We start from the raw sequence: 18,357 nt of genomic DNA, 5'->3' as shown, positions 1-18,357 counted from the left end.
TGTGAGCGCGCGCGCGCGTGTACATACTTGTGTGTGTGTGTAGAGTATATGCGTTTGTCTATATGTATGTATGTATGTATGTATGCTTTTCTTCTTCTGCTGCTGCTGCTGCTTCTCTGCAATGCACTGGACTTACATCTCTCACCCAAACCACCGTTGAGACGACACGATTTTGTTCACTTGTGCAAAGACTTGAGTCTGCAGAAAGATGAGCACTCACAATATTGTCCTACAAAAAGCACACACACTGCGAACATCATAACACTGCCACCACTTGGTGATGGAAGTACAAGAAACTGCTCATGCAGACGTGCAGCCATAAAAAAAATGTACAAGCGCATCTCACTACAGACGCCGCCTTGCAAAACAGAATAATGTGGAGCAGTGGCCCAGTGGTTATGCAACCGACTAGGAAGCGAGTGTGTAAGAGTTCGAGTCATATTTACAGACCGGGACTTTTACTACCACCACCCCATTCCATCCACTCCGCTAGACCTTGAGTGGTGGCCTGGGTGTTAGTCTTTCGGATGAGATGAAAAACCGAGGTCCCGTGCGCAGCATGCGCTTAGTGCACGTAAAAGAACCCATGGCAACAAAAGGATTATCTCTGGCAAAAATCTGTAGCAAAATTCGGTTTGATGGTTAAACAAATACACTTATCGATAGACAAAAAAACAAAAAAACGAGAAAGAAAAAAAAAGAGGGTAGAAGTGCATTGTAGTGAAGCGCTCTGACTTTCACATTGTGAAATTTGTTGTGACAAAAAAGTAATACAGTATACCACGCATGATGCCGATCCACGGTCTCATGAGTCCGACAGACGTCTATGAGGGCACGACCGACTTGACGCCCATTGTCATGTACGATACTGCAGTGTCATACTTGCTGCGGGGCGTTGAGAGTTTGATACACATTCATCGTTCAGGCTCGGATAAATGATAGAGGATTTTGTGACTGATCAATTGTGCAGGCGAGTTCAGGTGTTCTAATAAACACCAGAACATAGAGGTGTCCCTGCAAACACCCCCATCAAAATGTAGAGTTGTCCTGATAAGCACCCCAGTAGGACACAGAAATATCCTGATAAACACCCCGCTAGGATATAGAAATGTCCTAATAAAAACTCCACTAGGATATATATAGAAATGTCCCAATAAACACCCCATTAGTGTATAAAAATGTCCTAATATACACCCCACTATGATATAGAAATGTCCTAATAAACACCCCACTAGGACATAGAAATGTCCTAATAAACACCCCATTAGTGTATAGAAATGTCCTAATATACACCCCACTATGATATAGAAATGTCCTAATAAACACCCCACTAGGATATAGAAATATCAAAAAAACCCATCCCTCTAGGATATAGAAATGTCCTGATAAACACCTCTCTAGGATATAGAAATGTCCTGATAAACACCCCACTAGGATATAGAAATGTCCTGATAAACACCCCACTAGGATATAGAAATGTCCTGATAAACACCCCACTAGGACATAGAGCTGTCCTAAAAATACCCCACTAGGATATGGAAATGTCTTAATAAACACCCCACAATGATACAGAAATGTCCTGATAAACACCCCCAATAGGAGAGAAATGTCCTGATAAACACCCCCAATAGGATAGAAATGTCCTGATAAACACCCCCACAATGATACAGAAATGTCCTGATAAACACCCCACAATGATACAGAAATATCCTGATAAACACCCCCAATAGGATAGAAATGTCCTGATAAACACCCCCAATAGGAGAGAAATGTCCTGATAAGCACCCCCACAATGATACAGAAATGTCCTGATAAACACCCCCACAATGATACAGAAATATCCTGATAAACACCCCCAATAGGATAGAAATGTCCTGATAAACACCCCCAATAGGAGAGAAATGTCCTGATAAGCACCCCCACAATGATACAGAAATGTCCTGATAAACACCCCACAATGATACAGAAATGTCCTGATAAACACCCCCAATAGGATAGAAATGTCCTGATAAACACCCCCAATAGGAGAGAAATGTCCTGATAAGCACCCCCACAATGATACAGAAATGTCCTGATAAGCACCCCCACAATGATACAGAAATGTCCTGATAAACACCCCCACAATGATACAGAAATGTCCTGATAAACACCCCACAATGATACAGAAATGTCCTGATAAACACCCCCAATAGGATAGAAATGTCCTGATAAACACCCCCAATAGGATAGAAATGTCCTGATAAACACCCCCAATAGGAGAGAAATGTCCTGATAAGCACCCCCACAATGATACAGAAATGTCCTGATAAACACCCCAATAAAATATAGAAATGTCATGGTAGCATCAGAATATAAAGGTATTTTGATAAACACCCCACTAGTATACAGTGATACCCTGATAAACACTCCTTCAAAGACATAGACGTGTCCAAATAAACACACACACACACACACACACACACACACACACACACACACACACACACACACAAACACACATCATAACACAGAGGTGTCCTAATAGATACCCCAACAAGATACAGGGATGTCCTGATAAACACCACCACGAGAATATACAGATGTCGTAATAAACACCAGAAAAGGACACAGAGGCGTCTGTGTGAACACATCACCATTATTTTCCATCATTGCTGTTGTTGTTATGGTTGTGTTTAATGTTCCTGGTTGTAATGATACAGTTTATCGTATCATTCGACGGTAAGTCTGTCTGAGGAGACACAAAACACAGACATCATAAAGAGAAGGAAAAAAAAATCCACGTAAACGGATGCCCTGAAGCCCAGGTAAAAAAACAAAATGCAGAAGAAACTCCAGATAATTCCACCTTCATACACAGCGCCGTACAAATCGACAACAAAGCGATCCCTTCAGTCTGTCATGCACGGCAATTCTTCCGTGACAAACCTTCGGCGACTTCCAAAACCTCATTGAGAAACTGACACCGTGTATCAAAGACCCCAGGTCCAACGCTTTGCATGCATGAAGAAATCAAAGGTTAATCTCCTAAGGTCTTCCCCTCGGCATGTATCCAGCCGGTGTCAAAAGATTATAAAAAAATAAAAAATAAAAAAAAGTCTCACGGAATGAAAGACTTCACTGTGTTTCTTCCCCACTGCATGCAGCGGAAAGGGGGGTTCGACACATTGCGAGGTGATTTTGTTCTGGGGGCTGTATTAGGAGTTTCCTACAGTTTTGCTGGACTGTGGGCGATCTCTTGTCAGTGTGGTCTGGCTGTTGAAGGAGCGATTCAGGTTTGAGTTGTGGTATTGTTATCAGTGGTGGTGAACTTAGATCAACAAAAGGTCTTCGATTTTTTTACCCTGCCTGACTGTCATGTTTGCGAAGTCTGCTTATCTGTAACTGGACTTGTGGTTTGACGCTGAGTGTAAGTGAGAGAGACAGACAGACAGACAGAGAGACAGAGACAGAGAGAGACAGAGGCACGTATGCATAATTCTCTCTTTTTTTCTTTTTTCTTTTTTTTGTTGTTGTTGTCGTTTGATTGTTTCTGTTTTGTTTGTTTTTTGTTTGTTTTTTGTGGGCCGGGGGTTGTTGTTGTTGTGTGCGTGCATATGTGCCAGTGTGCATGTGTGCGCGTGTATGTGTGTGTGTGTGTGTGAAACCAGAGTGTCAATGGCTGTTTTCCAAGACAAGATCAGTCTTTCATAAATGTCCGCCGGCGAGTAGTATCATCATAGTGCAAGTGTTGTTTGTGGGATTTAAATGGATGTATTCTGTTTGTGGAAAACATGTATGTGTCTAAATCTTTTTCTGTTCTCCTCCTCCTCCTCTTCTTTCTTCTTCTTCTTCTCCTCCTCTACTTTCTTCTTCGTCTTCTTCTCCTCCTCCTCCTCTTCTTCTTCTTCTTCTCCTCCTCCTCCTCCTCCTCCTCCTCTTCTGCCTTCTTCGTCGTCTTCTTCTTCTCCTCCTTCTCCTCTTCTGTCTTCTTCTTCTTCTTCTCCTCTTCCTTCTTCGTATTTATATCACATGTTTTGTATTGCTTTAGCTTCTCTTCTTGCTCTTTGTGAATCCACTCCGGTCAGCAACTGAAAACCTTTACCCAGTATTTTCTTCTGATTCTAGAAACATAGAATAGATTTTCTGACTCAGGGTCAAACGTTGAACTGTACCTGTATAATTCGATGGTTTCACACCATCTTCCGTAGCACAACTAGTACTTTCTCTACAAAACGGTGTGACACCATGAAAGCCCGCGATTTCTCGCAATCCCACGATTTCTCTTTCAGTGAGATTGCTAGAAATCGTGGGCTTTCACACCATCAATAATGTATGTACAAGTAAGATAACCTTTCGATACTGAGTCAGGACATTTCTTCTCTGTGTTTTCTTCATTGATCCAATTTGGGAGGGGGGGGAGGAGGGGGGTTCTTCAAGGACCTAAACTTGTCAATCAATGATGATTAATGAATTAAATACAGCGGTGGCCTGTGGATGATACATTATCTGACGGGAGGCTGTGGGTACCGGGATCGATTCATTCAAATACCAGCACATTTACTTCTTCCTTCCACAGCACTGAGAAAGGTGGTCTGGGTGCTGGACACGGACACACCAAGGTCCCAGTGCCGCATGCTCTTAGCGCTTCAAAGTACCCATCGTATCGGGAAAACTGTTACTGATCAACTGCCGTGAAATCTATCGTGGATAACAGGGTCTTTAACATGTGTAGCCTAATGTGTTGTCTGTCTGAGAGGTGGGAACAATCTCCACTCTTCTTACACGGGCCAGTCACTGTCGGGATCGGAACCTCGAAACGTCCGTCCAAATTAAAATTCGGCCCTTAGCTAGCACGCTCCCGTCTGAACAGAATCGAAAACCATCCAGATGAAGATTACATTTTTCTTCATCTGTCTCTGCTGCCATCGAGGTCGTAAGAAAACCGATTAGTATGAGTGGGAACACTAAACAAAACTGTGCGTTAATAGGGAAGAAGACAAAAATGACTGCAGGATTCTTCAAAGACAAAAAACTAAAGTTTATAAAAACCTTTTTGGTGGTAGTTGAATCCTCTTTGTTTTTACACGACATTTCGGACCATAAGCCCGTTGTCACACTGTCACACTTGACAACGGGCATATGGTCCGAAATGTGTAAAAACAAAGAGGATTCAACTACCACCAAAAAGGTTTTTATAAACTTTAGTTTTTTGTGTGCGTTAATAGGTTGCCTATTTTGTTGGAATTCGCGCGCGTCCGCATACACACACGCACGCATGGCATTGCATTGCCTCTATCGGACTTTTTTTGTCCCGTGATGTATATGTGTGCATTATAACTGCTTTGATAACTTCCCGGTTAGACTGTTGTGACTGTGCCGGGCTTTGTCGGTCTCCCAGCTAATAGTTTCCGTTCGTTTGCAAAAGGTTCAGAACTGTGCTGCCCCAGGACTTTTCCTTGGAAAGAAAAAGCAGAAAAAAAGAAAAGAAAACGAGAACATGTATCACTGCTTTTTAACCCCTTCACTGCTGCTTACAGGAATGCTTGTCAGTGAAAAAGAGGTGTCACCTGAGGCAGACTGAGCTTTCAGGTCAGGGTGTGAGTCGCCAGTATTGTTTTGGACTTCTTCTTCCTCTTGGGACTTCATCACTTTTGTTCGGTAAAACCAACGCTGAAGACTACACACACAAATCATGCCTGGCTGATGTCTTTTCACAAAGAAGTAGCAGTCAATGGGGTTAAGGAGCAGCTCAGGCACCCAGTTAAATTTCTATGCGAATACAAAGTTGCAGTTCTTGCCCATCACTACTTTATTGGGTGCTTCCGCTTTGTCTATCTGCTTCACTTGCTACGAACCACTCTTTTTGAATCATTCGTTCCTCCGTGTTTTAAAACTTTCAAAACGGAGAAAGAAGTCAGTTTGGGTGTGTGGTTTTAGTTCCACAGAACCAAAATTTTAGGAACTCGCTGCCATCCAGTCCGCGCAACACTCCAACTCTTCCTGAATTTGAAATCAGTCCCAGTACCACGTGCTCCCAAAGTTATGTTGTAATGTTTTTGTGTCGTCGTTTTGTTGTTGTTGTTGTTGGATAATGGTGGTGGTGGTGTATGTGCGTTTGGCTGTGTGGTTGTGTGTCTGTGTTTGAGTGTGGCTGTTTATGAGTGTATGCGGTGCTGTTGTGTAATGCTTGAACTGTGTAAATGGAGACTAAAACGTGTGCACTCCGCAGATTATGCCCCATTTCTTCCTCTTCTTGGTAATAGTGGTGGTAATGGTGGTGGTGGTGGTGGTGGTAGTAGTAGTAGTAGTAGTAGTAGTAGTAGTAGTAGTAGTGGCCTATCATCATCATCACCATTCTCTGTCAAAACAGCTGAACCTGTCACCATGAGCAACACCCAGGGAGACAAACCCGTGCCGGCAGGGGCAGTGTCCTCCCTGTACCAGTTGTCGGCCCTGCTGATCAATGACCGCATGGAGGCGCTGTCCCGTTACGAGGGACGCGTGTGTCTGGTGGTCAACATGGCATCGGCGGACCCCTCCACCAGGTCAGAGCTGACCAAGGTACGTCGCCAATGTTATAACTGACCCTACTCCCACCCTCATACCTCTACCCATTTTGCTCACCCTCCCTCTGTGATCAATTTCGCATTACAACGAGCGATAGCTATAAGGACAAGCACCTGTACAAGACAAAAAGAATTTGTTTGGAAATAAAAAGACGTAATACACGTAAATACATCAAGTTCCATACAACAAACATTCAGGTGACAAAATACTGATGACACAGGCATGAAAAGAAGAAAACATCCAATGATGTGTTACATAAAGGGACTTACAACTACAACATCTGCTGGCCTTACCAAAAAGCATTTTAAAATAAAAATCAAGAATCGCTAACTGGAAACTTACAAAGTTCGTGAGGCAAGGCTTACTATCACTGTCAAATAATGCATGGAATTTCGCACATATGGACGTCTGCAGAAAAAAATCAATTGTGCACTTCATTAGTCCTAAAAAACACACACTTCAAAACATAATGATACTCATCTCTCAATTCTCCAGGACCATTCTTCAAACAATTTCTTTCATTATATGGATTGCTAAGGTCTCTTCCTCTCTGGACAGGCGGTCGGTGTTTTACGTTCGAAAATGCACAAAAGCGAGCTCGCGAGAGCAGTATCATCTGGCAACATCTTAAAATAGTGTTCCATTGACACTTTGTTTTTAGTATACAGTCTATAGGTATAATGTTTTAAGACATCTATAGAGTCCATGAAAGTAATCCACTGTTGATTATATTGGTGTCTTAGGATCTGCATAATTTTTGCCTTTAAATACGTTTCGGAATAACAGAGACAGAACTGGTCTGTCCATATTCAAGTTCATTTAAAGTATCTAATATTCAGCATGTAATATGTACACACAAAAGGGACCAACACACTCAACAGCTCTGTACATAATCCGTCCAGCTATCCGTCAGTCCGCTGATCTTCTCTCTCTCCACAGCTGAACGAGCTAGTGAGAGCCCTGGGTCCCCGAGGGCTCAGCGTGCTGGTGTTTCCCTGCAACCAGCTGGGCGGCCTGGAGCCCTTCCAGAACGACGAGATCCCTCTGCTGCTTCAGTACGTGCGGCCCGGTAGCGGCTTCCAGCCCCTCTTCCAGCTCTTCGCCAAGTCGGACGTCAACGGTTGCCATGCCAACCCCGTGTACGAGTTCCTGCGCCTCAAGCAGCCCAGGCCCGTGGACAACGGCACCATTTTGTCACGTGACCGCGTCACGTGGTGTCCCATTGCGCGCGACGACGTGGGGGGCAACTACGAGAAGTTCCTGGTGAACTTTGAGGGGCAGCCGGTGAAGCGGTACACGCACAAGGCGTCCCTAGAGCAGGTCCGCGGGGACGTGGAGACCCAGCTGAGGAAGATCCCCAAGATGATCCGGGAACACCTGGGGCTTGTGGCGCCTGACTCTCACCACATCCACTTCAAGTAGACCCGCGTCAGGTCATGGCCGGCTCTTAGTCACATCATTCTTATCATCAACTTATCATCGTTGCTGTTACTGATGCTTACATCGCTCCTGTCTTCGGCCAGAGACCGTTAGGGCTTGTGGCGCCTGACTCTTACCACATCCACTTCAAACAGACCTGCGTCAGGTCATGGCCGGCTCTCAGTCATATTATTCTTGTTAATAAAATGTTTTGTTATTATTATCATTATTATTACTACCATTCTTTTTCTTATTTTTGTTGTTGCTGTTGTTGATACCTACATCGCACCTATCTTCGACCAGAGACCAAGCTCCAAGCGCTTTACAAACACGGAGTCGTTTGTACAATAGGCTGCCCACCTGGGTGAAGCAGACTGACAGCTGCCTTTAGGGCGCTCATCATTCGTTTCCTGTGTCAGTCAGTCACGCTTCATGTTTGTATGGTATGTGTAAAAGATATGTGTGTGTAAAGTTTCAATGCCCCCAGATGGCACAAGAAATGAACTTTTGTCCTTACCTTGCCTTGCCTTACTTCAGTTACGCGCACACATACACAGGTACATCATAATTAGTCACTTCAAAGAGGCCTGTGTGATGTCGTGACCGGCCTGAGTCACATCATGAATGTTCACTTTCATTAGACCAGTGTCAGATCGTCACATCATTGTCAGTCATTTCAGACAGACCAGGATCACTGTGGTTCAATTCAAATAGAATGATGTCACCAATTCCCTTCAAAGATCAGTATCAGTATCAGTAACTCAAGGAGGCGTCACTGCGTTCGGACAAATCCATACACGCTACACCACATCTGCTTCAAAGAGAGTGGTATCATTCATTAATTTCGAAAGGGCGGGTGTCGTTGATTAACATCAAGTGCACCTGGTGGAGGTTAGTGGTTCGTTTCAAGCAGAGTGCTTCCGCCTATTCACTTCAGTCAGACTGCTGTTTTTGCTTGATTTCAAATTGACTTGTGTCAGTTTCAAATAGACTTACGCAAGTGGATCATTTCGTTGGCTAACCTTAGACCGGTGACTCCGTTGTCACTTCCAAAGAATGGGCCGATTCACTTATCAGCGATCCACTTGAGATACCTTGGTGTCTTTGGCACGCACAGAAATTGCGTCCTCGCTGAAGTCATTGTTAGCTCATGGGAGTTGTATGGCAGTTTATGACAGCTTTTTGGGGAAGTAATGGAGTCTTAAGTGGACGCCATCTGTCAAACTTGATATGACGCTTAACTGTTTACGGTTTCAGTTTAAGTGTGTGCATACCCCGATTAGTTTTCTGCAATGATATACTAGTGTAGAACTTTTCTGTCATGCGTGAGTGTCTTCTGCTTCTGTTTTAGTGTGTTATAATTTACTGCACTGCACTGTACTGCACTGTACAGCGCTGTACTGCACTGTACTGTACCGTACTGAGGTGTACTGCACTGAACTGCATTGTTCTGCATTGCACTGCACGGCACGGCACGGCACGGCACTGCACTGTACTGTACTGTACTGTACTGTACTGAGCTGCACTACACCGTATTACATACTTCTTTTGCTCCATTTTCTATTAGGTTTCCCCCTCCACTTCCAGGCCTGTCATGAGTTCGGGTCAAGTGTTACGTATCGGCAGATTCGGTAACTGGAAGTGGAGGGAAGAAGGGAGAGGAAACAGGAGGGTGATGGTGGTTGAAGGGACGAGGTGGCGGTTTCCCATCCATGGGACGCTCACTCAGCCTGGCTCCGCAACAAAGTGATTACTGTCGTCAGTAGGGAGAAGGAAGGGGGCGGGCGGGAGGCTTAACGGGCGACATTCTGCTTCGATTGAATCGTGACAGGCACTGTGGAACGTCACCAATTCGAAGGTACAGGGACTTCTCGGGAGGGCGGTTCGTTGGCGGTCTAACGCTGGTGGCTTTCAGTAGATCGATGACGCTGTGTCTCGTTACTAGCATGGCTCCTGGCTGTGAATGGGAGAAATCAAGGATGAGAGGCGTGAGAGTAATTGTCACTGGGAGGGAACGGGAAAAGAAATGGCAAAATAAAGGAATAAACGAGAGAGAGAAAAGGGGAAAAGGGGAAAAAAAAAAAGAAAGATATACCGCAATACTTAGCCAGGCCGCCTGTCTGTACATCTCAACAAGTGGATCATGGAGCCTCGCATTCCATCAAGAGTGAGGTCGGTTGCTTAGATGCACAGCCTTAAACACCCACCTTCCCTCGGCTCTTCTGGGTGTTCAGTAATTCTGATGCAGTCAGCCAAAGCGTCAGCTGTTTTTTGTAGGCCGCTCAGCGAAGTGTTCAATGTAAATGTAAATGACTGCTTCAGACCCAGCCACCGTCTGTCTGCCCCCTTCCTTTCCTGTCAGTGTGCTGGGTGACAGTGTACTGGCCGGGAGGTATTCTTTTCTATCATATGCCTGTTTTGGAGGAGGTTTTCTTCTTTTTGGTGAATAAGACTTGTCTGTGATTTATGGTATATTAAAAAGCCATACTTTTGCTCGTGTGTGTGTGTGTGTGTGTGTGTGTGTGTGTGTGTGTGTGTGTGTGTATGTGTGTGTGTGTGTGTGTGTGTGTGTGTGTGTGTGTGTGTGCAACGCACGCAGTCTGACTCGTTTTCTTTTGAATATATCTATATCAGTATATATGTGCATGCATAGTGAACTGTTTTATCTTTTCTGCATGCTTAAAACACACACATATATACACGCACGCGCGCGCACACACACACATATGTGCGCGTGCGCGCACACACACACTCAATTACTCGAAAATTAAAACGCCCGATTTTTTGCTTCATTCGTTTCCTTCCCTTCTAGTAGGTTACTACCACTATTACCCAGAAGCAATAAGATAAGATAATACTGGCAAAGTACTGAGAAAATAATACTGACAACTCAATATCGCCTTGTCCAGATTTTTTCTGTGCGCTGTATTTATTCTCCATTCCTAAACAATGAATTCTCCGTTTTCCTTAGGGTCCCAGTCTGTCTCCGAACAGTTTCGTTCCCCAAGGTAGTGTCACAGAGGCCGTGTGAATGTATGCGCAGAAGCAATCTGCGGACTTATTGACTGGTCAACAATACCTTCATTTTAATAATTAAAAAATCGATACGCCTGGAACTACAATAAAACTCATGAATGGTTGTTTTCTTTGCCAGTCAGCTGACAGGGTCTCCACCTCTGATGAAGGCAGTGGTGACTTCCGGTTCGTGACTTCCGGTTCGTGGCTTTCGGTTCACAAGGAACGACGGGAAGCAATTACACACAAAAAATGATGGCAATCAAAAAAGAAATTATCAATCGTTGCAATCTTTTGACCAACTTTTGGAACTGACTTGTACGGCCTGCAGATGAAGCGAAGACATTGGATGGCTGAGAAGCAATAACTGCTCTGCCGTTCATGTGGTGGGCACGAAACATTCCGGGCAAGAGTTAGTGAGGTCTCCATTCGGGTTCAACGTCGGCACCCAACTCAGCCGAAATGGGTGACAGGAATAACCATCCCATGGAATTAGTGAGGAGTAGGGGTTTGGGGAAGGAAAGGGGGCCAATTCCACACTGACTCCACCAAAGGTGGAATGCACGACGGTTCCAATTCAGGAGCTGTGGCAAAGAGCGGCTATGCATGCAGTATAGAATAAGGTCAGTTTTCCCATAGCAGGAAAACGGAACTGATTGTTCAAAGTTCTGTGAATAACTTTCTTAAGTCTTACCGGCCCCAGTAAAACGGAATAAAAGCTATGCGTCAAAATAAGATCAAAACAAACCAAAATAGACTTATCAAGATAGAGTTCTCTAACTGAAGACAAAACTGATGTGGCACTGTCAATAAATTTGAGGTTTTTTGGAAGAAAATTTGTGAAATAAACTTTACTTAAATAAAAACCTATTTGTCAATGTACGGAACTTAGCTTTTCACGTGTGTGTCTCGTGTTGTCGCATTTAGTATAGGCCTGGGTTTGGCGAAGTTAGTTTTGTTGCTTTTCTTCTTCTTCCTGGCCCTGTCATTGCAAACTCTGTCACTATGCCTGATCGATAATGAAAACGATGCTGATCATTATGGTGATGATATTAATAATAACCGTAATAATGATAATGACCACTTATCCAGTGCATTATGTCAAATACCGCCCCCCCTTCCCCCCCTCCAGCACACCCCTCCCCCAACCGCATTACAGAACTCATTAGACTGTAAATAACGAAATAATGATACACAGAAACCCTTTCTTCTCATTTCTCTGTACATCACGAACCCATCAAAACGTTCTTCCATCCTGCAAACAGCAGAATATTTATCGCGAGCCGTCGTCAGGTCACGGCGTGCAAAACAATTTTTCTTTCTTCTTTTTCTCGCCTAGCGACAATGGAACTTCACTATGGCATCAATTACTCGGATTTTCGACATGTTGCCACTTTCAGTATGAGAAATATGAGGAGTGTGTTGGGGGTGATGGGTGTGTGTGTGTGTGTGTGTGTGTGTGTGTGTGTGAGAGAGAGAGAGAGAGAGAGAGAAGGCAGACAATAGCGATGGGGTAGAGGAGGGGGTACTGGGTTATAAAGAGCGTATGCAGTGATCGGGGATTTAGTTGATGGAAATAGTTTGACTGTGGATACCAAATAAGAAAAAAAAAATCGTTCGCGTCAAGAACAACTGCAAAGTGAGATGTTTGGTGTGTCGCGGTTCACTTGTGTTTACCATCGCGATGAGAGAGGAACAGGGAAGATAGAAAGAGGGGATCATGTTTAATGTTCCGTAGGAACATCTAGTTAAAGTATTGATTTTCATAGCTGGACGCTATCATTTAAAAATGAATTATTGAAAAGGTTGGTAGGAGGGAGTTGTATGGCAGGCTTAAGTTGTGGCAAAAAGGATAGATGGGCAGGAAATCAAAGTAGATTATCTGAAATAAATAGAAATACAATTAATTTGAACTGGAAGTCGTTAATCCAACAAGAGAAACAGCAGGCAGCGAAACGTCTGTTGGGTGAATGTGTGTGTATCACAAAAGAATAAGTGCAATAACTGTTGTTCTTTTAGGTAAGAACTAACTTCAGTCCATAATTACTGCTTTGCGCTTCGCGTCCCCGTAGTTCAATGCATATTGGTCTTTGTCTCGTTTAGTTTTCTGTTTGTGGGAGGAGGGGTGGGGGTGGGTGGATTGGGGGGAGCGGTGGTTTTTGTGGGTTTTTGTGTGTGTGTTGTTGTTGTGTTTTTTTATGAGGTTTTACAATGTCAGTCCTCAGACTTGGTTGACAAAACCACACTCTGAAAACACTGACGTGATGGTAAATTTCTCATTCCGTCTTTCACCAATCTGTGTCATTGACATTTTTCTCCCGTGACGAAAGAAAATATTTCATTATCTGCATTGATAACTTCCTGGACGAAACAGGGAGTGGTCGAAACTTACAAACTGTAAAAACTGGCACCAACCGTCAAGATGATTTTCATCATTGTCATGTCAGTCATTGTTGTGGGAGTTTCACGAGCGAGCGAGCGCCATATTTACATCGGAGCGATCCCATTCAAAGACATGAAGCTTAACGCTCCTTTGCTGACGTCAATGAAAAATACGTCACGGCGACAGTGCGGACTGAGGTGTCTGCACGTGAGTGGCTGTCGAGCCTTCAACTATCACGTGACGGACGCCACGTGCTATCTTCTGGGGGACTATTTCTGCTCGGAATCCCACGACCTCATCACTGCTCCTGGGTTCCGCTATTACGACTGTGAGAAAGATGGAGATGCTCAGGTGAGATGTCATTAGTTTTTTTTTCTTGAGCCAAACTGGTAAACTGACCAAGTTACGTTTAGTGATGATTTTAAACATCACCATCACACACACACACACACACACACACACAGATAGTTTCCAATACTTTCCTTCCACCCTCTCTGTCACGCACACGACGTACACACCACTCAGTTTTAACTTGAACTTTTCCTATCTTCCGCAATGCACCACACTTCCCTCTTCGCAGTCTCGTCCTTTCTCCAGCCAGTCTGTCAAGTGCGTGCAGCTCGTGATTCACGAGACTCTGAGACGTGTTCACACACACACACACACACACACACACCGTGTTGGGGTGTTGAAAACCAAACTGGATTGCTGATTGGTCAGAAGTCGTTCTGATTCTCTGAAACTAATCACATGATGATATACACAATCCAGTATTTCCTGCCAGGGTGAGAACGTGATTCTCGTGAATAACGAATTGCAGGATCTACTGTTTGTATTTTGTTTTTGTTGGGTTTTTTAAAGATCAGTTAACAGAGAGAACGTGTACATAGAAGTTGGTGGTGTGGTTGGGGAGGTGGAGGTGACGGGTCACAAGAATGTCAAGTGCTGTTTCAAGAGTGCGCTCGTGAGCGGTGTGTGTGAAAACGAATTGGGGGAATGTTTGTTAGACTCTGTGTGTGTGTGTGTGTGTGTGTGTGTGTGAAATTTATGTAATTAAACAGCAATATAAGAATGACTTTAAAGAAATATCATTATGCAAAGGAATATATATATATATATATATAATATGTGTGTGTTAGTGTGTGTGAGAGTGTATGTCTGTGTGTGTGTGCGTGTGTGTGTGTGTACACGTGTCAATGTTTGTTGCGATTAAAAGTATAAGTGTGTCCATTTTTGTCTTGCCAAACTGAGGTGGAGTTTAATGAATATGTTTATGTTCACATCAGTAAAGCACGTCACTGACTTATTCGTGCTCTTATTTGCTCTTAGGCATTGTTTTAAAATTTCCGTTCACACCATTTTCTTTGCTGTGTATGAAAAAAGATTTTTCTTTTTCTTTTTCTTTTTTTTTTATCTGCTTTGCCACCTGCTGTTGATGTGTGGACAGACTATTAGCGAGGCACGTGCCGACAGGAGGTGCCGGACCGAGGGTCACTGCTCTCCCAAATGCGGTACGTCCACTTCGCTCACCTGAACAATCAATTCGCTTCACTGAAAACGTACAAGACATAGTCCGCATGTTGTCAGAAGTAGTGACTCGTCAGTAAACTGACTGCTCAGGTGGTGCCAGTGGCGATGTGGGTGTTACTACGCGTGCGCGCGCGCGTGTATGTGTGTGTCTTCACTGTGTGTTGAGGTGTGTATGTATGTGTGGGTGTGTATGGATGTGTGCTTGCGTTTGTATTAATGTATGTGTGTAGAAGAATGGAGTGTACTTGAAGGAAATGAAGGTGAACTTATCTGCTTCCTTTATCGTTCTTGCCCCCCCTCCCCCATCCCAGCCTCTCTCTCTCTCTCTCTCTCTCTCTCCATGTGTGTGCATGCGCGGCAACGATGCGCTCCCGGGCATGCGCATCAGTCGCCATAGCAACATAGTGTGACCGCTCTTGTGTATGTTGATTTTCACACACGGGTTTTTCCTTCTTTTTTTTTTTTTTTGCTTCTTTTTTTTTTCTTTTCTTGCAGCGTGCCACTCTCTGGGTGTCAGCACCACCGCCAGCACCTACCTGACCCCGGACAGTGACCCCGAGGAGGAGGGGGAGGCAACCCCTGTGTGGAAGGACAGCGTGACCTCCTGTCTGCTGGCCTGTGTGTCCATGCCGCTGCCTCTGTGCCGTTCCTTCAACACAATGCCCACCACTGGCGGCGTGCTGTGCCAGCTGCTGCCCTTCCTGGCCACGGAGCGACCCGCCTCCCGCCTCGTCAGGCCCTCCGACTGGTCCCACCACCGGAGAAAGTGCTTTGCCTGACAGTCCTTCCCTGATCCCTGGCTTCATGACGACCCGGTTTACAGTCGTCCCCACCCCCCTACTCCCCCAACCACGACTACCTTTACTGTCCTAACTCCCTTCACGAATACCCGGTTTACAGTTCCGATCCCCTCCAGGACTACCCAGTTTACAGTCCCCACCCCTTCTACAACTACCCGGTTTACAGTCCCTCCATGACTACCCGGTTTACAGTCCCGATTCCCTCCACAACACCCGGTTTACAGTCCCCACACCCCGTCATGAGTACCGGATTACAGTCCCCACACCCCGTCATGAGTACCCGGATTACAGCCCCAACCCCCGTCATGAGTACCCAGATTACAGTCCCCACACCATCCATAACTAACCAGTTTACAGTCCCATCTCTTCCACGACTACCCGGTTTGTAGTCCCCACCCAAATATGCTTCTTGAAGTTACGCCACTGTGGAAAGCACTTCGCTTGACAGTCCCTGACTCCACAGCTGCCCAGTTTACAGTCCCGATATCCTGCTCAACTACCCGGTTTATATTCCTGACCAGTACGCGGTTTACAGTGCCCACCCCATCCATGACTACCTTTACAGTCCCCACACCCTCCATGACCACTTTTACAGTCCCCACCCCCTCCATGACTACCTTTACAGTGCCCACCCCCTCCATGACTACCTTTACAGTGCCCACCCCCTCCGTGACTACCTTTACAGTGCCCACACCCTCCATGACTACCTTTACAGTCCCCACACCCTCCATGACTACCTTTACAGTCCCCACATCCTCCATGACTACCCAGTTTACAGTCCCCACCGAAATACGTTTCTTGACGTTCAACCACTGGGGAAACTGCTTTGTTTGAGAGTACGTACCCCAGACCCAACACTCAGCTTATATCACAGGCTGACATAAGTTTACAGTTGGGCGAACAGCAAAATGATAGCTGTATTATAAATGGTTTCCCAATTGCAATGGGAAATCATTCACAGCTTAGTCTTTCTGTGAAGGACGATGACTCTCAAACTAGGAGGCAAGATTGCACTGGCTCTTAGTGCTGCAGCTTGGGGGGCTAGGTGGCCTTCTGGAACCATCCCAAAGCTGACTGTCCTAAAACCCTTTTGGCTGAGAGATTGGGGGTGTAACTTGGGCAAGACACTCTCCACTATAATCAGATTGTAGCCCAGATAGTCTGGACAGCTCTTGCCTCCACTGCTGTTCTGATGGTCATTGTCAGACACGACTGTCATACTCCCTATCTGACAACTTGGCTTGTCCCCACCCAGATACGTTTCTTGAAGTTCCACCACTGGAGAAACGGTGTTTTGCTGGAGAGTGCTCCTTCTCTGACTACTTGGTTTTCAGTCCCCACCAAAATATTTTTCTTAAGTCCTACCACCTCCCCACCCAAATACATTTCTTGAAGTTTCACTACCGGAGAAAGTGCTTGGCTTGAGAGTGCTCCTCCTCTGACTACTTGGTTTACAGTCCCCACCAAATACTAAAGTTATACCACTGTAGAGAGTGCTTTGCTTGAGAGTCCTCCCTCCCCCAACCCATCCCTGGCCCCCCTTCCTCTCACCGGACTATTTGGCTTAAAGTTCTTACCCAAATACGTTTCTGGAGTCCCAGCATGGGAGAGAACGAATGCATTTGCCTAGACTCTGTAGATACTTTTGCTGAGGGTCTTCGGATACTTTGCTCAAAGTCTCCAGTTACTTTGCTTTAAAGTCCCCAGATAATTTTCCAAAAGTCCCAGATACTTTGCTTAAAGACCACATATACTTTCCTTAAAGATCCCAGGTACTTTGCTGAGAGTCTCAAGTTATCTTGCTTAAAGATCCCAGATACGTTGCTAAAAGTAACCAAATAGTTTGCTTCAAGTCCTACTAAGAGAGAGTGTTCCTAAATGCTTCCTTAAAGACCCCGATTACTTTGGTTGAAGTCCCCCAGTACTTTGGTTAAAGTGCCACCCGGAGAGAAAGTGCTTTGCTTAAAGTTCCCAAATTCTTGTTTGCTTTATTGCTTGGTCCCTTAGCTCCGTGTGGAACCACTGGGGCACCGCAATGCTGACTCGTGCACTAGCTTTCTCTGTTCTGGACGATCATGTGTTCCAAAATTCTACTTTGTGAAAAGTGATGGGGTCAAGGAAGGTGGGGCCGCTGTGTTCGGACCGCTGATGCAGAGCGGACTGTGGGGGTGGAACGGCATTGGCGTTCACTCTCCTTTGTTCTGGATTCACGTACACACGTTCATACAAATATATCTACATGCAAGTACAGACACACACACTCACACACACACCAGACGTGCAAGTTGGACATTAACATACTCGATTAGTTACAAACATACTTGCTGCCATGCTTGCTTGATTGAACGAAAGAGAGAGAGAGAGAGTGGGTGGAAGAAAGAGAATTACAGAGAGGGAGAGATGGACAGGAATGAAGAGGGGTGTGTGGTTAACATGAAGAAGACAGAATCATGTAGAATCGAAGGGTATGTGATTAACATGAAGAAGACAGAATCATTATGTAGAACCGAGGGGTGTGTGGTTAACATGAAGAAGACAGAATCATGATGTAGAACCGAGGGGTGTGTGGTTAACATGAAGAAGACAGAATCAGTATGTAGAACCGAGGGGTATGTGGTTAACATGAAGAATACAGAATCATTATGTAGAACCGAGGGGTGTGTG

At 45.0% G+C, this 18,357-nt stretch overlaps 2 protein-coding genes across 5 annotated transcripts in view; both read left to right on the top strand.

Annotated features, from left to right (window-relative positions):
- LOC143285735 (glutathione peroxidase 1-like) overlaps positions 1 to 10,034 on the top strand; it is an 11,190-nt gene extending 1,156 nt beyond the window's left edge. For 2 of the 4 annotated variants that reach the window (XM_076593143.1, XM_076593144.1), the window contains exons 2-3: positions 6,350 to 6,540; positions 7,486 to 10,034. In XM_076593143.1, coding sequence (XP_076449258.1) covers positions 6,364 to 6,540; positions 7,486 to 7,968 — 660 coding nt within the window. In that variant the 5' untranslated portion in view covers positions 6,350 to 6,363 and the 3' untranslated portion in view covers positions 7,969 to 10,034. Of the gene's footprint in view, positions 1 to 3,150; positions 3,407 to 6,349; positions 6,541 to 7,485 lie in introns of those variants that run through there. The other 2 variants (XM_076593145.1, XM_076593146.1) reach the window with 2 other exon arrangements.
- Positions 10,035 to 13,315: 3,281 nt separating this feature from the next.
- Positions 13,316 to 15,929, top strand: LOC143285734 (uncharacterized). The gene is made up of 3 exons (XM_076593142.1): positions 13,316 to 13,714; positions 14,811 to 14,874; positions 15,389 to 15,929. The coding sequence occupies exons 1-3, from the start codon at positions 13,403 to 13,405 to the stop codon at positions 15,670 to 15,672; spliced, it is 660 nt and encodes a 219-aa protein (XP_076449257.1). The 5' UTR covers positions 13,316 to 13,402; the 3' UTR covers positions 15,673 to 15,929.
- Positions 15,930 to 18,357: the final 2,428 nt, after the last annotated feature.

The sequence above is a fragment of the Babylonia areolata genome, chromosome 9 (genome assembly GCF_041734735.1).
Source record: "Babylonia areolata isolate BAREFJ2019XMU chromosome 9, ASM4173473v1, whole genome shotgun sequence".
NCBI lineage: Eukaryota > Metazoa > Mollusca > Gastropoda > Neogastropoda > Buccinidae > Babylonia > Babylonia areolata.
The sequence above is the reverse complement of the archived record's forward strand: the minus strand, read 5'-3'. Positions and strand labels throughout refer to the sequence as shown.